This window comes from Zonotrichia leucophrys, chromosome Z (genome assembly GCF_028769735.1).
Source record: "Zonotrichia leucophrys gambelii isolate GWCS_2022_RI chromosome Z, RI_Zleu_2.0, whole genome shotgun sequence".
NCBI classification, from domain to species: domain Eukaryota; kingdom Metazoa; phylum Chordata; class Aves; order Passeriformes; family Passerellidae; genus Zonotrichia; species Zonotrichia leucophrys.
The window spans coordinates 75,567,854-75,589,134 of NC_088200.1; the positions used below are offsets into that span (position 1 = coordinate 75,567,854).

The window sequence follows — 21,281 nt, forward strand, 5'->3', positions numbered from 1 at the left end:
GGAGCGGAAGAGTTGAATTATTCCAACCTGAGAGAGCCCCTCACAAAAAAAAAAAAAAAAAAGAAAGGAAAAAAAGAGAAAAAATAAAGAAGGAAAATAAAGAAAAGAAAGAAGGGAAAAAAAGAAAATAAAGAAGAAAATACAAGAAAAGACAAGAAAACAGAAAGGAGGAAAAGAAAAACGGAAAATACAAGAAAAGAAAAAAGAATACAAAACAATAAAAAGAAAAGAAAAAAAGAAAGAGGAAAAAGGAAGAGGTTGCAAAACGACGTGCAAACTTTTTCTTGCCTCCGTTTCCCCAAGTCCTGAAGAGCCGGAATGGAGCTGGAGAAAACCTACGCGACACCCCGAGCCGGCCGCACAGGTGGGACTGGGGCCGGGGGCTGCGGGGAGCCCGGCGGCTCCGCCGACAAGGGGGGCGCCGGCGTGAGCCGGGACGCGGGGCGCACCGGGCGGGGTGGGAGCAGCTCCCCGCGAGCCCGTCGGGGCGGCGGCGGGCTGCCGAGCGCTCCGCCGGCCGTGCAGAGGCACCCTGGTGTCCGTGTGCCCCGGGCTGCGGCCAGGCGGGCAGCGGCGCGGGCACCGGGCACGGCCGGAGGCTGCCGAGCCCCTCACGGCGTCCCCGCGGGCAGCGCGGCGGCGGCGGAGGGCGCGGAGGCGGCCTGGCGGCTCGGTGGCGGAATGCAATTTCGAAGCGATCGATGGGGCCTTTTATTAGTTAAATCGCCTGAATAATCGTTTAATCGATAAAGCATTTCATGGCGCGGCGGAGGCGGCCGGGAGCGGGGGTGGCCGCAGGGGCAGCGGCACGGACACCGCTGCCTGGGCCGGGCGGGATGACGAGGACGGGCCGGGGCCCGTGACGAGGCGCTCCAAAGCCTCTGCGCCTCGGGCCCCTGTAGAGAGCAGGGCCGAGGGGGCTTCACCTCAGTACCGGGTGAGCGACAAGCAGGAGGAGGAGGGGGGTTCACGGCAGGAACGGGGGCCGGGCAGGATGTGAGCCCGTCTTGCCTGCCCGCTCGTCCCCTCCGCGCCGGGCCCAGCATGCCCGCCGTCCCCGACGGCCGCCCCGAGCCGAGGAGCCGAGCGGCAGCAGGGGGAGCCGCCCGACGGCCCGGGCTGGGCTGCGGGGCTGCGCGGGGATCGGCCCTCGCCGTGCTTCGGCCGGACTCCGTGCCGGCTCCGCGCTGCGCCTCGGCCGCGCCTCGCAGTTTCCACTTCAACGAAAACTCGGCCCGCGCCCGCCCGTCGGCAGCGGATACCGGCCCCGCGCGGCCCAAGAACGGGCCGGGGCACGGCCGCGCTGCCGCCGTGACCTGAAGGGTTCAGCGGGGCCGGAAGGTCTCGCCCCGGCTGGGGCTGAGCTCTCCCGCACCCTCGTCCCCACAAAGATCCCCGTGGGAGAACATGCGGGCGGTGGGGCCGAGGGCAGGCCGCCGGTGCAGCGGGCTGTGCCCCGCCGCCAAGGGTCACCGTGAGGGGAGGCAGACTGCCCGGGCCTCCGTCAAGGGCTCGGCCGGGGCAGCACCGCCACGGGGCGGGATCCGCGGGCGCGGCGGCCTGAGGGGGAACCCGCCGCTGCTGGGCGCGGCGCCGCCGAGCCCCGGCGCGATCACGGGCAGGACAAGCCGGCCGAGAACCTCCCTGACCGCGGCCTCGGCCCGGGCTCCCACGGGTGCCGGGACCCACGGACCCGACACGCGCCGTCCGGGCGTCGGGGAGACCAACGGCCAAGGGGAGCGGCGTCGGGCCGGCGTCGGACGCACGGGCCGGGCCGGGCCAGGCTGTCGGGGGTCCCGGGCCCGCACCCCAGCGGGACCCACCCACGGCTCAGTCACGAGTGGCTGCGCCCCCGCGGCCACGCCCCCCGCCCTTTATTGGCTCGCGGCCCGCCAATAGGCAGCGCCTGAGCTCGGCAGCCAATGCGGGACGCCAGCAGGTTAACTTTGCGATTGGCCGCGGCGCTGAGTGACGGGCGGGCCCCGCCCCCGCCGCTGTCCGCCCGCGCGGTGCTGAAGCGCCGCCCGCTGCCCCCACCGCGCGCGCTGCGCGGGCCGCGGGGCCGCGGGGAGGGGCCGGTCCCGCGCCCCCCCCGCCGCGCCCGGCCCCGCCCCGGCCGGCCCCGCCCCGCCCCCGCCGCCCGCCACAACCCCCGCGGCCGCCGGCGGCCGGCAGCGCGCCGGGCGCACCGCCCGAGCCAGCCAGGCGCCGCCGCCCCGGCGGCCCACGGCGGGCGAGGGGAGGGACGGACGGACACACAGAGGGGAGGGGGCGCCGCGGCCCCGGCGGGCGGGCAGCGATGGTCGCGCCGCGCCGGCGCCCCAGGACGGACGGCGGCCGCTGACGGGGCGGCCCGGTCCCGCGGGGCCGCGGCGAGCCCGGCCCCCATTCACGCTCCCCGCCCTCTCGCACACCTTCCCCCGCCGCTCCCCTCGCCCACCGCCGCCGCCCCGCCCGGCGCCGCGAGTTGCTGCGAGCGGCGCGGCGGGGGGCGGCACAGGCGGAGCAGCGCCGCCGCCCCGGGACCGAGCCCCGCGGACGGGGCGCCCGCCCCCGCCGCCGCCCGCCTCGGCCGCCGCCGCCGCCGCCGCGCAGCCGCCGGCACCGCCAGCACAAAGAGCCGTCGGGCGGGCAGCGCTGGGCTCCGGTCCGCCGGACAGAGGCGCTCGCCCCTCTCCGCGCCCAGTAACGCCCCGGAGCCCGGCGGCGGGTGCTGCGCATCGGCAGCCGCCCGCGGAGCGGCTGAGGCCGGGGGCTGAGCCCGGGGCGGCCGCTCCGCGCCCCCCCCGACGGAGCCTCCGGAGGCTGCGAGCGGCTCGGGAGCTGCGTTCGGCCAGCGCTCTTGGATACCGCGACCCGACACGCGGCAGGACTCTTCGCTTTTGAGGGATTTTGTTCTATTTTATTTTTCACCCCTTTTTGGTTGTCTTTCTTTTTTTCCTTTTTTTTCCTTTTTTTTTTTTCTTTTTTTTTGTTTGTTTCGTTCGGTTTGAGGTTTTTTTGTTTTTTTGGTTGTTTTTGGTTTTTTGGCTTGTTTTGTTTTATGCGTTGGTTTGGGTTTTTTCTATTTGTTTGTTCGGTTCTGGTCGGTCTCTGGTCCTTTTTCGCGGGCTCCCTCCCTCAGCCCGAAACCCGAGCGCCGCCGGCGAATCGAGATCAGCTCAGCGAGGGTCGCCCGGCCCCCGGACCGCTCCGATGGAAATACACTGTAAGCACGACCCGTTCGCAGCGATGCACAGTAAGTGCCTGCCCTTCAACTTGTCTGAGCGGGCGCGACGGGCTCCGCGCGATCCCCTCCGTCCGCGGCCGGGCCGGGCCGGGCCGGGCTGCCCGCTCACGTTGAGCCCCGGCGGGAGCGGGGTGCCGGTGCCCGGGGGGCTGCGGGAGCGGCCGGTGAGGGGCTGCTTTCCCGCGGAGAGAGAGCCGATGTCACGGCGCGTGTGTGCGTCTGTACGGATGGATGTATAAACGCGTCTCGGGATGTATGCACAGCCATCAGTACATACGGACGCGCGCTGGTGTACATGGATGAGTACACAGATGTTACATGTATGTGCGTATGCTTGTTTCTCTCCCTAAATCAAATACCCGGGGGAAAAAGCCGCCAGGTATTTCCGACGAACGGAAAAGTTTGCTGCACGATATTCTTTCTTTTTTTCAACGTTTTGAAATTCGTTAATTGGAAATAAGGAAAAAAAAAACCCCAAAAACCAAAAACAAATCCTCAAGAACTAAAACCCTTAAACAAACAAATAGAAGTTCCCCCCAAACCCCGAACAAATTGAAGTGATGCGAAATGCGAGGAGCTGGGCTGCAGGGAAGATTTTTGTTCTTTTTAAACCCCGAAGTATGGCGTCACGATCGCGGCGTGGGGCGGCGGAGCGGGCAGCCGGTGAAGTTAACAGGTCGTGCGCGATGGGTTCGCCCGAGATTTGTTGTGCTTGAGAGGTCGGGGAAGACTTATCCATTAGCACAGTGTTATGTGAAATGACATCTTCTCTCACGGCGAGTTAAACGCTGCATTACGGCGAGAGATTGCGAGGGAATTTAAGGTAGAACTAATCTCATTTCCCGGCGCACCGCAGCCTTTCGGCTCAAAGAAATTTGTTTGCAAAATAAACCACCGAGCTCCAGAGCTGCAGATTCCCTCCCTCTCTCTCCCTTGTCCTTTCCGCGCTCGCCGTTCATCGGCCCATTTCCCGTTCGCTCTTGCCGCCGCTCGATTTCTGGGGTCGTGCGGGGCCGGGACGCTGGCACTCTGCCGCCCCCGTTAAATCGTACTTTCCCTCTCAGGCAGCGAAGCGCTCGACCTCCGCGCTTACTCTGCCGGCATCAAACCGAACCGCTTTCTTTCAAAGGCGAACTTTGGGCTCGGGAAGCGCGCGGTGCGCGGCGGGCTGGGGAGCGGGCACGCAGCCCACGGGAGCCCACGGGAGCCCACGGAGCACGGGCCGGACAGCCCAGGCGGCAGCGGCCACGGCGGGTTTCAGCCGCGCCTCTGCCGGCACTCGCGGCTCTGGAAAATCCATGCCGTCCTCAGGAATTTCTGGGCAAACAGAAGGAATAAAACCAAAACGCCGGTGCGTTTTTTCCGGTCCGGACCGCGGCCGGGAAGCCTCCGAGGTCATTTGCTGCCAAGCGATCTCCGTACCCGCGGCTCCTCGGGGGCGTGAGGGTGGAAGTGGGGTCGGGACTCCTTTGAAAAAAAGCAGGAGGACGGGGAGCCGGCCGCAGCGGAAGGAGCGAGGGGGCAGCACGGCCGCGGGGAACGGTGGCCGGGACAGTCCGGAGCGAGATTTCGGTCCCTCCTGGCGCCGGTCCCCGCTGCTTCCTCGTCCCGCGTGGGCAGAGCAGCTGGCCGCCTCCGTCCGGGCTACGCGGGGACGGCGAGGCGGGCTGGGCATGGCCGGAGCGGCCCCGACCCGCTGGCTGGGCAGGTCCCCGGGACGGCTTCCCCCGCTGCCCGCCCGCCCGGCTGCACCGCGGCTCTGGGTTGGGCCCGCGGAGCCCTCCTCGGGGCTGCCCGTCCCGAAACACCCCCCGAGTCTCTGCCCGTCGCCCCTCCGAGCTGCGCAGGGCAGGGGCGGCCGCCTCATCCCGCACCGGGGCGCGGACGGAGCTCGGCTTCCCCGCCGCTGCGGCAGCCCCCGGCCCGACGGGGCCCCCGGTCCGCAGCTGCCGGGGAGCGCGACCCCGGCGGGGAGGCCCCGGCGGGCAGGAGCCGCGCTCGGCGCCGGTGCCGCTGCCCGGGGCTGGGGCAGGTTTGAGCAAGGGGCGGCCGTGGCCCCAGCCTTTGTTTCCGGCGCCTGGAGGGTCGATGCTCCCGGCCTGGGCAGGCCCCGTTCCCGCCGGCCTCCGGGGACTGGGGACGGGCTCCAGGGGTAGAGTCGGCCCCTTCCTTGAGGAAGGCACGTCTTAATGACGCCTTCTCTACCATTTTTTTTCCCTGTTCTTTCCCTTTCTTTTTGTTTCTTTTAATTTTTCTCTAATTTCCTTCCTTCCTTCCTTCCTTCCTTCCTTCCTTCCTTCCTTCCTTCCTTCCTTCCTTCCTTCCTTCCTTCCTTCCTTCCTTCCTTCCTTCCTTCCTTCCTTCCTTCCTTCCTTCCTTCCTTCCTTCCTTCCTTCCTTCCTTCCTTCCTTCCTTCCTTCCTTCCTTCCTTCCTTCCTTCCTTCCTTCCTTCCTTCCTTCCTTCCTTCCTTCCTTCCTCCCTTCCTCCCTTCCTCCCTTCCTCCCTTCCTCCCTTCCTTCCTCCCTCCCTCTCCTTCCTCCCTTCCTTCCTCTCTCTCCTTCCTCCCTCTCTCTCCTTCCTTTCCTCTCTCTCCTTCCTTCCTCTCCCCCTTGCCGGACCACCGCCACTCCAGGACCTTCCCACTCAAACTGTGCGCGGTTCCTCGCACTCAGAGCCCTGCGGGGTGCGGAGGTCTCGATGCGGGCAGGTCCCGTTGGCCTCAGCGGCCGCGGAGCTGTCTCACCGAATCTCGGGGTCCCGGGTCCGCCTCTCCCGCTCCGCTGAGCGCACAGCAGCAGGCTCCGGTCTGCTCTCCACAGCCCCGAACATCGCCTGTTTCATGCGGGTTCATTGAGTGCCCTTACAATGGTACAAGGTGCTTGCGAAGTTTGACGGCAGTTTGTCAATAGTGAAGTAACAAGGTTAAAATAAAAATAGTGCTGTATAAAATTTTTTTAAGCACTGAGGCATTTGGCTTGCCAGCTTAGTCAGTAGACTTCCGATTCTGCTTAAACAGAGACATTATCTGTATTACTTTTGTTCCAGAATTGTCATCTGTGCTATGTCTATGGCTTGTTTTTAGCTTCTCTATCCCTCTGTAATATAAGTAGTCGGATGAATAACAACATAAGGGTTAATTATATTACCTTCTGGTACAGGGGATTAATGTGTCTTCATGGGGTTGACGCAGCTTCACTGCTATTCCTCCAAGTGGGTCCTGGATCCCATCAGATGTATAATTCACTTTGTTAACCGTGAACAGTGAAAATCTGCTCAAAAAGGAGTCATACGCTGGGCTTGCCCAAGTGTTCATGTTTTATTTGTGGGGTCACAGCATCAGCCAAGAGAGCAGAATTTCTTTTCTGTCTGTCTTTCTGTCTGTCTCTCTTTCTCTCTTTCTTTTCTGTCTTTCTGTCTATCTCTCTGCCTCTCCTTCTCTCCCCTTTTTTCTCTTTCTCTCTCTCTTTTCCCCTTCCCCCACCTGATTAATTCAAGGCATCTGGGGAAAGCCAAAACCCAAACACGGCGTGTTTAATTTCAGGTGTCTTCCTGTGCTTAGGCAGAGGCAGTACGTGGGCTGAGGGACCCCCCCAGCCCCATTTGTGGCTCCGAGGAGCCTCCGCTGCCCCGGGCCGGCTCCGGGCCTGGCACCGGCTCCGGGCGGCACCGAGCGCTTTCCCGTGCCCGGTGCATTGCGGCGCCGAGGGCACCTCCGCGCTGCTGCGGGGAAACCGGGCCGGTTCTGGGGAGGCGGTTCGGGGGGGAGGCTCTGCCCTGCCGGGACTGCCGGAACTCTCTCACCGCTCTTGTCCTGCCCTTCTCCCCCCCCTGCCCGTGTGTTGCAGGACACGGAGGCGTGAATCAGCTCGGGGGCGTTTTTGTGAACGGCCGCCCTCTCCCCGATGTCGTTCGCCAAAGGATCGTGGAGCTCGCCCACCAAGGGGTCCGGCCGTGTGACATCTCCCGGCAGCTCCGCGTCAGCCACGGCTGTGTCAGCAAAATCCTCGGCAGGTAAAAAAGGGGACGGCGAATCCTCCCGTGTCCGTCACAAGTGCCGGGGCCAGCCCCAGGGCCAGGGGCTGCAAACAAACGGGGAGGGGGAGCGACTTCCTGAGGAGCCGTGTTTTGTGTGTCTGATGTGCAAAGAAACAGCCAATATCCGCGGGTCTTGTTAGCCCCCGTTACAGCTTCTAATCCTGACGCAAAGTGCGGAACGCCATGAGTATTTGCTGTGTGTGTATATATCTATATATCTATATATATATGTATATCTATATATACACACACACACACACACATACATATCTATCTATATATAGTGTATGTCCTGTGCCTGTCTGCTCTGAACAGGAAGGGAAATCTGGGAGTCATATTCAGCAAAATAAAAAAAAAAAGTAGAAGTTGTGGAAATTACTTGTTTTGCTTCCTGAAGTAGGACTCCTTTTAAACAATGTTATCATGATGTATTTCATCAGTGTTGCGGCACGTGCGTTCATGCAAGCTATTCTGCAATCTATCCCACTGTTTATAATCAAACTTATTTTTCCAGTCTTCTACTGCATTAAGAGAGAGCAGAACACCATGAGTAACTAGTAACCGTCTTAGAGGTATTTTGGCTACTTTGGGAGTAGCTCTCTGTTCGGCTAAGAGCTGCTCCAAACACTATGGCAACAGGATATTAAACTCTGAATTAATATTATTTCCTGATGCTGCTTAAAATTTGTTGTAAATTCAGCTAAAAAATGCCAAGCTTGCTTTTTCCCTTTTTGATTCCTTAATCTTTTGTGCAAACCTAAACTTAATTTGTGTAAATTACCATTTTTAAATGGTTTTGAACCCCAGGTATTCTTACAGACTTGGGCAACTTATATTAAGGGGATTTTTTTTAAAAGTGTTTTTTCTTTATTATCTGGAAAAGTTCACTATTGAGTTGTTTGTTGCAATTGCACAGTTAATTTCATTGTTTAGCATTTTACTATTTTTATTTTAAATTTTTTTCCCAGTTCCTTACTAACACAGCATAGCTGCAAAGACAATTGGAGGCATTTAATTTATAGCAGCACACGGGGGATGTGTTGCTCGATGTCAGTGTCCAGGTCTGTTGGGATCATGGGGTCCCAGTTTGGCACATTTTTGTCGCTGTTCTCCACACGACCCTCTCACTCTGCCTGCCCCAGCAGGCCGGGGCTGCCCTCGGCGCTCCTGCTTCCCCTCTGCTCCCTCCTCACTTTAAGTTAAAGTTGTCAGCAATAAATTGGAATTTCATAGCTCATTATTTCCTTAACTAATAATTACAGTAGGTAAAATGTCTCTGTAGTTGCATCTCTGTGTGTGTACGTTTTCTTGCACGTGTGCATGTATGTGAAAAGTGGGAATCCTTAAGATAGATCCTTGCATTTGGAATTTTGTTATTGGAATTTTTCAGTACTAGATGCAGTTTAAAAAAATCCATCCAGAGGCAGGTAACCAGCTGTTGCAGGGCAAGTGAAGCTCTTAACCCTCAGAGGAGGGTTCTGTGGTGGTGCCATGTTTGCCATTATTTTGTCATGTTCTCATGGAAGTGCAAGGGGAGCTAAATTTTCCCCCTCGGCCTTAAAGCTCACAGCATTTAGGGGCAGAAGGAGGGTTAGTCCATCCATCTCTAACACTCAACACTTGCCATTATTGATATTGCATGAATGGCCCATGGAGACCCGTGTTCAACATTTGCACACAAAGTATCTGAGAACACGTGTGAGCAATTTGGTGTGAGTCTCTTAAGAGGAGCTTTAGGCCCTGCACACAGAGCTCTCCCAGAAACACTGAGAACAGGCAGCCAGGCAAAAATCTGATGAACATGATTGCATGTTTCAGGAGTCAGACTTTGGCTGTGCAGACTGTTTGTGCTCTGCTCAGGCTCCAAAGATGGGAGATTTTTTTTTTTTTTTTGTCTAATGGTTGTGTCAGACAGTTGCAGGGAAAATACATAAATAAGCATTCTTATCTTCCAGCTTGTGAGTTTTTCCTGAGGTAGGAATGGGGGCACAGGGCAGTGATCAGTGGTGACTGAGCTGCTGCAGGCACAGCTCGGTGGGCGCCTGGTGGGTGGCAAAGCCACCAAAAGCTGTTGATCTTGTGTGATGCACATGTGGAATATCGGTCAGATTTACATTGCTTTGGGGATCTCATTCTTCACCTTTTGTGGGTGGAGAGAGGTGGTACCAGAAAGGTGGTACCTTTTGAGGCATCAGCAGAGCTGCTGGCAGTGGGGAAGATGCTGCACCCGAGGAAGGGCTGGTCACAGAAACCAACCCTGCCTCAGCTGGACCCCTCGCAGCATCAGCAGCTCCCTTTCCCTCAAAATTTGTTATTGAAACCACTGAAAACATAATGACGAAAAGAATACATTTTGAAAAATATGAACTATTAAAACCATAAAATGCATATTGAAATCGTAAAATAGGAAAAAGATATGCTGGTGTATTTATTCCAGAGGTGCAAATAAAATACAACATCTAGCCTTCATTTCACTTTGAATCATAACAAGCTGTAGATATTAATGACAGCATTTCTGTAAAAAGAGTAATTTGCTACAAAAGAGTCCACTGCATAAAGTGGTCTTTGGTGTGATTTGTTTCTATTATTGCCAGCACTGCTGATTAATAACACACATTTTCAGTTAATTTTGGATCTCAGCATGCCCTTTAATCTTGCGTTGTTTCTTTTGTCTTGCTATTACAGAAAAATATATATTGTATCCTGAGGCCCCATTCCAATTACTATAAGTTAATCTATTAGGTGATAAAGAACCACACAGGCAGGAAATGTGTATGTGAAAGTGAAGATGTATCTCAGGATTTGCTGGGGTTTGGTTACCTTGAGATGATGTTCTCTATAAATCTCAGAGCATGTTCTCTGTCTGTGTGTGATAACCAAAGCTTTGTTTTGGATGTTGTCCCAGGTATTATGAAACCGGGAGTATTAAGCCTGGAGTGATTGGAGGATCAAAACCAAAGGTCGCCACACCCAAAGTCGTTGAAAAAATTGCAGAGTACAAACGCCAAAATCCCACCATGTTTGCCTGGGAGATCAGGGACAGACTCCTTGCTGAGCGAGTGTGTGACAACGACACCGTGCCCAGTGTCAGCTCCATTAACAGGTAAAGCTGGTTTAGGTAAAGCCTCCCATCTGGGGTGGGATGCTCCGTGTCACCATGGCTTTGTCTTTGATAGCACTGGCTGCTTGGGGCTGTTTGTAAGAAAAGCAGCCTCACCTGTTTGCCCAGGGCACCTGGGCCTGGGAGCAGCTGCAGGCTGACCTGAGTGCTGAAGCACGGCGGGTGATGAGGGTTTCCTAGGGGTGGGCAGGTCCTTCTGTCCTTCTTTTCCGTGCTTTCCCATGTTTGTGAGCCGGAGCACCTTGCTGGGAATGACCCTCTGTGTTTGCAGCAGAGCAAAGCCCCTGCTCTGCCCTGTGGGGTGAGGGTTTGGTGGGACAGGCTTTGCCCAGGGGGGAAGATCAGATGGCCGTTGAGTAGGGTGGCTGTCATCTGGGTAAGAAAGAGACCCAAGGCTTGGGGCTGAGCCCATTTTGTCACCTGACACCCGATTGGTGCTGCTGACATTGGCCCAGGCCTGTGTTCAGTGTGAATATCAACGGGGGAATTCGGTTGGTAGCGTCTGAGAGCCTCCACTGTCTGCTTTTTGCCTTGGAGAACTTAAGTGGCCTGGAGTTGCTTTTGTGAAAATGCAGGGGAATCTCATTTGGAGACTGAGTCCCACGTTTGGGTGTTTTGCCATGGCTTTGCAGGTCAGGGCTGGGCTCATGGAAGGCCTGGTTTCAGGGGCTCTGACCTGCTGCCTTGTCCATTACACCTTCTGGGGCCATGGTTTCCCCCTGAGTCAAGTGATGCATAAGGCTGGAAAAACCCAGTAAAATACTACGTGACATCTCCAGCCCTGCCAGAGCAACAGTGAGGGATGAATACTTGAGCAGCAGAGCTTTTGGGCACCCACGGCCCTTGCAAGCAGGGTTTGTTAATTTTCACTCTGTTCTGGGCTTCCTCCTCACCTCGCCGGTGAGGTGATTTTCACTTGTGCAACTGCATGCAAATTCTCTGAATGCAGCTCGCTATAAAATCTCTCATTTGCGTCCAGACGTGAAATAAATTGATGCAATATTCCTTTATTGGCTACCCCAATCTGATTTGCATTCATGGAGTTGCCGCTTGAGTAGCCGTGGTGGCTTCCCCAGCGTTGGGGGAGAGTGCAGCCTCGGCCCTGATGGGCTGAGTGTCGAGTCATGGGTTGGTGGAACTGAAAGAAAAAATGGGTCAGTTCATGTGCAGCCTTGCTGGCTCCACAGCACCATGCAGTAACTCTGTGGGCATGGCGTCTTTAAAGAGAGTTTGAGAAATATCACAGACATTAGGAAAACCAAAGGAAAATATCCAATACCTAAGGAAAAGCCCTGCTTCCATTAACACCAACGAGTCACGGGAGAAGCATGGCTGTTACAAGCAGTCTTCTGCTTGTGTAGGAGAATGTCACGTGTCCTCCAGAAAACTACCAAAAAGGCAGTCATAGCTCTAGCTAAAAGGGAGATTTCAGTAGCTTCCAGTCATATTTTGAGCCAGTTTCTGTGTTCCTCTTGCCTGTCCTTGTATGCTTCCACACTCATAATGCCCACACCCCTGCTGCCCAGTTCATGATCTGTGACCAAGTTTTGGCTGTAAATCTAATTCTTTCTCATTCTTTCTGGCTAAGATCTTCTCCTTCCCTCAAAGGTTTGCAATCCCTTTTAAGAAATGCATGCAATCTGTTTGAGTCAATCTGTTTACCCAGAGAATTGTTTTTGCCGGCTTAGGAGTTCACCGTGAAAACCCAGACTGAGCAATAATGCGACAAAGAACCTGGAATTCACATCAAAACACTTGGCTTTAATGCTAAATCCTGCAGTTTCATCAGTCTGTGGGGTTTATCCTCGCATTTAACACCGAGTGTGTACTTTGGGGCTTTGCTGGAGGGAAAAGATGCAGCCCCTGCCCCAGCACCCTTGTTCACCACTGAGGTACCAATGAGGGGCTGCCTGGTCAGCACAAACCCAAGCCTTGCTCTCGCTCAGTGGCTCCTGCCCTGCTGCAGCTGCATTTCTGCATGGGGAGGACAGAGGCCCTTGTTGGAGATTTTTTCAGAGATGGCTTAGAAAGCAGCTGTAAGGAGCAGATTCTCACAGCCTGTTTCTGTGAACAGCAGAGGTTCTCAGGTTATTTTTAATTACAGGTAAAAGTGACAAACATCAAGGCCTTGAGAGCCTTGCACACCAGAGTTCTCAGGCAGCTTTCTCATAACAAGTGGATGTTCTATCTTTGGCTGTTTTGAGAAAGCAAGAATAATTTTGAGAACCCAAATCTTGGTATTGGAAACATAAGGTGGAGTTGGTATGTTTTCTCTGACCTATTGTGAGCTCAGATTTTGCAATATGCATGAAGTGAATTAACACTGTTATAAAAGGTGCCTGATTGATCAATAAAGTAGAGTCGATGCTGATCAACGCAGGGTGGGTCGTCTCCCCTCCAACTTCAATATATGGTAAACTTCAATAGGCCCTGATCTGGCTCCCTGTTCTCTGTGCCCACGGTGTGGATGTGCTCTCTGTCCCTATCCCCGCAGTGCCAGGTGTGCTCTCTGTCACTGTCCCCATGATCTAGGTGTGCTCTCTGTCCCTGTCCCCATGGTCCCAGGTGTGTTCTCTGTCCCTGTCCCCACAGTGTGGGTCCCTGTCCCCATGGTGTGTGTGTGTGTTCTCTGTCTCTGTCCCCGCAGTGCCAAGTGTATTCTCTGTCCCTATCCCCATGGTTCTCTGCTGTCCCTGTCCCCATGGTCTAGGTGTGCTCTCTGTCCCTGTCCCCACGGTGTGGATGTGCTCTCTGTCCATGTCCCCATGGTTCTCTGTCCCTGTCCCCACAGTGCCAGGTGTGTTCTCTATCCCTATCCCCACAGTGTGGGTCCCTGTCCCCATGGTGTGTGTGTCTCTCTGTCCCTGTCCCCACGATGCCAGGTGTGTTCTCTGTCCCCACAGTGTGGGTCCCTGTCCCCGCAGTGCCAGGTGTGTTCTCTGTCCCTGTCCCCATGGTTCTCTGCTGTCCCTGTTCCCATGGTGTGTGTGTCTCTCTGTCCCTGTCCCCACGGTGTGGATGTGTTCTCTGTCCATGTCCCCATGGTTCTCTGTCCCTGTCCCCACGGTGCCAGGTGTGTTCTCTGTCCCTGTCCCCACGGTGTGGATGTGCTGTCTGTCCATGTCCCCATGGTTCTCTGTCCCTGTCCCCATGGTGCCAGGTGTGTTCTCTGTCCCTGTCCCCACGGTGCCAGGTGTGTTCTCTGTCCATGTCCCCACGGTGCCAGGTGTGTGTTCTCTGTCCCTGTCCCCACAGTGTCAGGGCTCCATTGTTCCCTCCCATGGTGCTGATGCTGCTGCTGTGAAGCATTGGGGTTGATGGGGATGGACTCCTGCAGCTCATCCCTGCTATTGAGGGGGCCTTCCAGCAGACAAATCTGAGCTGCTGCCTCCATGTAAGAGTGAATAATAATAATAATTATTAATTAATAACATTAATTTTAATAATAGGTCACTCTTCAATAGCAGAAGCAAGTCTGTGCGGTTAAGGCTTAATTAATCATTGTGATTAGCTTTGCTCAAATCAGCTGAGAGCTGTCCAGCAGCTTTCAAGTGCTCCAGTCTCCATTCCTGCAGAGATAAAGATGTTTATGTGTCAGAAGGCCCTGGACACCCTTTCTGCACCACGGCAGCCCTGTTCAGTGGGCTGTTGGACCCTGCAGGGTCTGTCTCTTTGCTGCTGCAGCTGTTCCTGCCCCTCTCACTGGGCTGGCTGCTCTGGGTGTGTGGCTGACACCCATCCCCTGGCTGTGCCTGACACCCAGCAGCTCCACTCTGGGGCTGGCAGCTGGGAGATGCCTTGTGGACAGACCAGACCCCTGCAGCCTCCATCAGACTCCTCCAAGGATGGGAGGGGAAGGGGAGGGCAGTGCATCCTTCTCTGGGGTGTCCCTGGGTGTCCCTGGGCCTGCTCATGGGGGGCTTATGGCCTCTCTCCTCTCCTCTCCTCTCCTCTCTCCTCTCCTCTCCTCTCCTCTCCTCTCCTCTCCTCTCCTCTCCTCTCCTCCTCTCCTCTCCTCTCCTCTCCTCTCCTCTCCTCTCCTCTCCTCTCCTCTCTCCTCTCCTCTCCTCTCCTCTCCTCTCCTCTCCTCTCCCTCTCCTCTCCTCTCCTCTCCTCTCCTCTCCTCTCCTCTCCTCTCCTCTCCTCTCCTCTCCTTCCTCTCCTCTCCTCTCCTCTCCTCTCCTCTCCTCTCCTCTCCTCTCCTCTCCTCTCCCTCTCCTCTCCTCTCCTCTCCTCTCCTCTCTCCTCTCCTCTCCTCTCCTCTCCTCTCCTCTCCTCTCCTCTCCTCTCCTCTCCTCTCCTCTCCTCTCCTCTCCTCTCCTCTCCTCTCCTCTCCTCTCCTCTCCTCTCCTCTCCTCTCCTCTCCTCTCCTCTCCTCTCCTCTCCAGCAGGGGCTGGGGACACAAATGTGCCACTGGGTCCACCTGCCAAACTTTGGTCTTTCGGTGAGGGGAGCATATGCAGAAAGGCATTTTTTGTATTGGTGTCGGTGTCCTGCACTGAAAAAAGAGTGTCTAATGCCTCCTGCCATTGCATGGCTAATGCTAAGTGGTCATGTTTTCCCATTACTCACAGGATCATAAGGACCAAGGTGCAGCAGCCACCCAATCAGCAGGTCCCGGCTTCCAGTCACAGCATAGGTAAGGAAAACTTTTTTTAAAAATACATTAAAAAATAATAATGGATTACAAATATTCTGAAGAACTTTTAATCATTCTTATGGACAGATAATTCTGCATAAAACAGTTCAGCACACGTGCTAATGTGCCTTCTTTGTCATTCTCCAAGGGCTGAACATAGTAAATGAATTTTATAAATACTGCTAAAAGGTTTTGAATTTTACTGATTATTATGATAAATAGCTTTCACCATGAGACAGAAAATTGAAATCTAAACCAAAAAAACCCCACTAATAGGGGTCTATAGAATGTCAGATAATTAAAGTAATAAATCAAGAAAGGGATACTTATTCATAACATTTTCTGCATCATTAGTCAGTAAGTAGTTTTGAATGTGTTTTTTCCATCTATCAACCATCCCTTCCATAGTTCTTTGTGCACTTGCAGTCTTGAGTGAAGAGGTAGCAAAACTTTGTGAAACTTTTAATTCATCCTCAGAGCAGCGATGCTGCAGCCTGAGGGGGTGATGCCGGTGCAGGGTGACCCAGAGGGGACCCCCAGGCTGCTGAGACCCCTCAGCCCCGCTCCTGGCTGGGTGTTTCTGTGACAGGGTGGGTGTTTCTGTGCTGCAATGCAGCAGGGATGCAGGAGGGGCTCGCTCAGGGCTGCTCTCCTCCTGTCCCTGTTCCATCAAACCCATCGGGGCACTGGCCAGCCCTTGCTCCCTAGGAAGTGCTGGGGGGCCCTGGTTTCTCTGTGCCTTTATGTTGTCACCTGTGATACGGTGAGATAATTGCTGCTTCTGTCTCGGCAAGGGTGTGCTGGCACTGGGAGAAAGGGAGGCGAGGTGCAGGGCAGCCTTTTTCAGCTGCCCTTTTTCAGCTGGTCAGAGGAGTCATGCTGTTGACCCTGTGCCCTGAGACCTTTCTGTCCAGAAAATGCCGACACAATCTTGGGGACGAAAACCTCCCTTTATCTCACTGTGGTGCATTAAGTGTTTCTCTTCCTGAAAAAGTCAAGAATAGAGAAGAAGAATCTTTTTTCTCAGGGCTTGGAGTTGATAGAGGGAGCATGGATTCCCGACACGGCTTTGCTCCGTGTGAGTCCTGTCTGGGGGTCTTTGGTGTGGTCCCCCATGTGTAACCCCCATCCTGTCCTTGGGGTCTGTGGTGACTTCTAGGATGTAGGGACATGGCAAGACAGGCTCAGCTGATGGAGCTGATGGTGGTGCTCCCTCCTCTGCCTGCTCCTGTGAAGCCATGGACACCCACAGCATCACAGGGACAGTGTTTGCTGTGCAATCTGGCACATCCACGCTGCCCTTGAGTGTCTGCCCTTCCTGGACACAAACAGGACCCTTTTCTGAGGGCTCTTCCAAAGCAAAATCGATTTGGGTCATTTTTCTGGGAACCTCAGGGCCTTTCAGCCATCCATCGCTAGGCAGCCGCAGGTGTGCAAGGTCTCTGTGGCCAGAGGATGCAGAGAGCACAGTGCAGCAGGTGTAGGGTGCCCTGCTCCCAGGAGGGTCCTGACCCGGGTACCCTCTTGTGCCAGCTCCTCTCTCTGCATGACTGTGCTCCCAGCAGGCTCTGCCCACCTCGCTGGGCAGCTGTGCCACTGGAGGGCCTCTGCTGTCCCAGGCCATGAGCTTTTGTGGGAGATGGGGCATCTGACTGCTAAGGAAAAGCATCTGCTGTCCCTCAGCACCCAGAGCCAGCCCCTTGTGATGGGGCAAGGGCTGGCCATGCCTCTCCTGCCCCCCTGCACTGCTGCTGTGGGGATGGGCATGGCTGGGCTGAGCGAGGGCTCTTCCTGGGGCCCCGAGGGCCAGCTGAGCCCCAGCCCTCCTGCTTCACCCCGTGGGGGCCACGGTGGCTGACGGAGTGCCTGTCCTTGCCTTGCAGCCTCCACGGGATCGGTGACCCAGGTGTCCTCTGTGAGCACCGACTCTGCTGGCTCGTCCTACTCCATCAGCGGCATCCTGGGCATCGCCTCGCCGGGCGCCGAGAGCAGCAAGCGCAAGCGGGACGAAGGTAGCGGGGCTGGCTCGGGGAGGGGCAGCGCTCAGCACGGCTGGGGCTGGGGTCTGTGCTCTGCACGGCCCCTTGGGACGTGCCACAGTCACAGACAGGCGCTGGGGCCCATCCCAGTGCTGCGTCGAGCGCTGCGTCCAGTGCTGCGTCCAGTGCTGCATCCCAATGGTGCATCCAGTGGTGCGTCCAGTGCTGCATCCAGTGCTGCATCCCGTGCTGCATCCCAATGGTCGGGTGCAGGGGGCTGCTCCAGCCGCTGTGCAAAGCTGTGGCAGTGTGTCAGTTTGGAGCCCGGCCTTCCTCCACACTTTTGTGGAGCTTTTCCCTCCTGCCAGCAAACAGGGCAAGAGACACAGTTGTGTTGACTCTGTGGCCACCTGAAATAGGAAATATCTGCAAAGTGACAGAAAATTAACTGCATAGACATCTGCTGTGTTGCTTCTCCCAGGACTTGCTTCACCAGGGGCATTTGTCAGTCTTGAAGGGTGGGAGTAAGTACAGTTACAAATCCAGGTTATAAATGCATAGTTAAATATATGCATTGAAGCAGGTAGGGTAGAAGTTTTGTGTTTTATCAGCCAGGTCAGGACACAGGCTGTCTCTACTGATACCACATGGCTCCTCTGCCACAGAGGCATTTCTTGGGTGTCTGTCAGAAGACACTGCTTTAACTGCAGAGAAAAGGATTAAGTGTTTTGTTGGAAAGCAAAAGCAGTTCCAGAAGGAGAGCTGAGAACCTTCTCAGCTTTTCTTAGCTCATGTTCAGAAATGTGCATGTGATTGCTGAAGCAACCCCCCTCAGTTTGGCAGGATGAGTCATGGGGTTTGAGCTCTTGGGCTGGACAATAATGCTGTCCTCAGCAGGCTGCTTAAACTGCTTTTGTAACAGGCTCAGGGCTGCAGGTTTGGAGAGGCACAGTCAGGAACATCTTTGTCTGCTAGAGGGGAGCCCCAGGAGCATCCATAGCACCCTCCCTACTGTCCTGCTTACCACAGGGTCCTTCTGCGTGGGTCTGGGTGGGGGCATTGTGCTCCTGGAGGAGTCCCAAGGCTCTGTGCCTGCCACACATCCCTCTGATATAAGGAGGAGAAGCATGTCACCCGAGTCTGGCCTGTGTGACGATGTGGGCGCCCAGGCGGCAGAGCTAATTTAGCCATTTCTTGGCTTTGGGGGGCTCTGTGTCCTTTGTCTGCAGCTGTGGAAGGTGAGTGCTCTGCCTCCCTGCACACGCTCCTGGAGCCCTGGCAGTGCACATGTCCTGGCTGCCCTCGGCCTGGGGCTGAGGTGCGAGGCACTTGCCCTTCCAGCTGCACCCAGCACTTGATAGAATTCAGTAATCAGTTTTGTTCTCCTCACTCGTGACATTTTATTAGCAGATGTCACCAGTGTTTAACCCAGTGGGAAGCTTGCTGGGTAGCAACAGGGGCAAACCAAATCAGACAGTCTTTATTGGTTTTTACAGCTGAAGGTGTCATTTTTCCCCCCATTGTAATAGGGACTTGGAGCAGATGTGCCTTGGTGGGGGATCAGTTTCTTTCACTTTTGGTTAAAGGACATGCTGCTGCAGACTGGCATGAGGAGCAGGCTGTCCTGCAGGGAGCCCAGGCAGCTGCTGCAGCCCCAGGACTGAGTCCAGGACTCTGGACGACTCTGTCGTGTCCCTAACATTACCTGTATGCTGTTAAAATAGAGACTATCAATGGGCACAAGTGTCCCATGGCCCATCCTGCCGCGGCTAAAATCACAGAATGCCCCGAGCTGAAAGGAACCCACAAGGATCACCAAAGTCCAACTCATGGAAAAAAGAAACACAAACCCAAAATCCCACTCCAGGGCTATCAGTGTCCTGGCACAGTGCTGCAGTGTGCAAGCTGGCACCTTCCAGCCCGTGTCAGGTAATGCAGGGGCTGGCACACAGAGCAGCGGGGCTGTGTGCTTCCCTTTTAGAGATGCAGCTGATTCAGAAGGCTCTGTGCAACCATAAGCAAACTGTCTGTGGCCTGCTGTGCCCAAGCTCAGCAGAGCATCCTCAGCAAAGTGCCACTCAGGGTGCAAGTGTCTGCTCCTTGCTGCAGGAGAGGTTAGGCAGATTTAGATACATGCAGCAAAGAGCTGCAGAGAATAAAACATTCAGTCTTAACAGAGACTTCCCAGCAGTGGAGGAGTTTGGGGAATTGAAAGCAGTGTGGCAGGAAACTTCCACTTGGACCGGTTGTTGTGTTTTGTTTCCATTCTCACCAGCTATAATCCAACATTACTGTCAGCATCTGGTGTGATGATGTAAGTGCTGGCGCTTTCTTCCCTTGACTGAACTCTTTGAGAAATGCCTTTAATCACAGATATGGTGTCACAGCCTTCTGTCTGAGAGAACAGGGCTCCAAGAGGGGCTGGGACACTAACAGAAACGAGAAGGAAATGAGAAGGATTGCACACGGTGGTGGATTGCACATGAAGGATTACACACAGCAATGTCTGTAAGACATTGCAGAGCCGTCCCATTCTGCAGTCACTGTGTTTTCAGGAAGGGGTGCCCTGGGTTAGGCATGTCTGGGTTCCAAGCAGGGCTGGCCAGTGCATGGAAGCTGATGTGGGATATAACACAGGGATATTTCCAATGACACCAGCACCACGGCCGCTGTGGAGATCAGCTGGAGAAGTGCTTGGCAGTGACAAAGGTGGACAAGAGCTCACCAAGTCAGTGACATGTCAGTGACAGAGAGACAGAGAAAAGCAAAGCATACCACTCAGAATGAGTGAGTGTTTCTGTATTTTGTGTCTTTGCTCCATAAGAGGGCCCATGAGCTATGTTTTCCCAGATGGACAGAAATAAGAAAATACGCTCACAGCTAGGCAGTGGTTTGAAGGGCGGTGAGCACAAATGCCTTGGAGGCTGCCTGCCCACACTCTCAGCATCAGCAGGTGTTGGAGTTCAGTTCAATTAGCCACTGATGAGGTCCAGTGCTGACATAAGTCCCTATTATTCAGCTCACTTCAGGCAGTGACCAGAGCCGGCTGGTGTTGGGGACTGATGGTACCCTGCCCAGAACTTTCTTGGGGTCTTCTGCACCATGCAAGTGATGTGAAAAGGACTGAACCGTGTGAGAATCTGAACTGCAAGGGAAACAGTTAAAGCAGACAAACACTGAGGGGAAGAATGCAGGAAAAAAATCACCTGCCAATACAAACTGCAGGTTTATTACATCCAAAGAGTTAAGTGTCAGTCTGGGCAGTGGTGAGTAGGAAGAGACACATGGAGAGAATTCCCTAAGGAATAGAAAGGGGCTGACCAGGCCTCCAGGCTCCGTGGCACACTGGGGAGATGCCTACGTGGAGCTCCTGGGATGCAAAATCCCACTGCTGAGTCAGCAATAGCTGAAAAGAGGCAGTGGGAAAATACATAAAAACCAAAAAACTCACTCTGTGCTGCAAGCAGGTTAAACAAGTGGAGATGTCCAAGCCCACACAGCGGTGAAAGAGAAAGAAACACCCTCCAGAGTCCTCAGGAAGTGCTGGGGTCCCCTTTAATGCCTTCTGGCCCCACTTCAGCAGCACTAACTCACTGGTGCTGCTTTCCCCCAAGGAATGAGTCCAGGGTGAGATGAAGCTTCTGGAGGGCGTGAGGTTTTGCAGGGCTGGCAAGTACTGATCTGAATTTCTCCTGCTGATGTAGACCATCCTTATCGTTCAGGGCTCCATTCCTGGGGTTGCACAGTGGCTCGGGCTATTTGTCCCATTATTTCTTTATCTCTTCAGAAGAAATGGTTTTCCCTCACCACACCGACACTGACATCATCATTTTAAATAGGGTTTCATGTGGGCTTTGCTATTACATTGCAATGATGGCTTCATCTATGCTGTATCCAAAGGAATCTGCTTTTGGGGGAAGTTTTATTTATTTTTTTTACATTTCATTGGAAGCTAATTCTTCAGTTCTTGGACATAATTTCTGAGAACAATTGTAGTTTTCTTTCAGCTTTTGCATTTGCCTTTTGTGTACCTTACATGGTCCGTCCTGAATGTGCTGACATGGCAGCAGCTCTGGCCATGCTGGTGATTTGACACCAGCAATGATGGTGTCACACGTAGGTGCTTGTGGATGTCTGAAGGAGGAGTTTAATTTAACAATTAAGCCCTTGAGTGTTCCAAGAACCACCCTGCATCTGGGGGCTCATTGATGCTGATCCAGCCATCCCAGACATTAGCAGGAGCAGCTCAGCTGGCACATGATTTCTCCTTGAAATT

General features: G+C 54.9%; 1 protein-coding gene across 3 annotated transcripts in view; it reads left to right on the forward strand.

Annotated features, from left to right (window-relative positions):
- The first annotated feature begins 318 nt into the window (after positions 1 to 318).
- Positions 319 to 21,281, forward strand: part of PAX5 (paired box 5) — a 124,135-nt gene continuing 103,172 nt past the window's right edge. For 2 of the 3 annotated variants that reach the window (XM_064735606.1, XM_064735608.1), the window contains exons 1-5: positions 3,047 to 3,238; positions 7,076 to 7,241; positions 10,171 to 10,368; positions 14,962 to 15,026; positions 16,910 to 17,038. In XM_064735606.1, the coding sequence (XP_064591676.1) occupies positions 3,196 to 3,238; positions 7,076 to 7,241; positions 10,171 to 10,368; positions 14,962 to 15,026; positions 16,910 to 17,038 (601 nt within the window). In that variant the 5' untranslated portion in view covers positions 3,047 to 3,195. Of the gene's footprint in view, positions 365 to 3,046; positions 3,239 to 7,075; positions 7,242 to 10,170; positions 10,369 to 14,961; positions 15,027 to 16,909; positions 17,039 to 21,281 lie in introns of those variants that run through there. The other variant, XM_064735607.1, reaches the window with a different exon arrangement.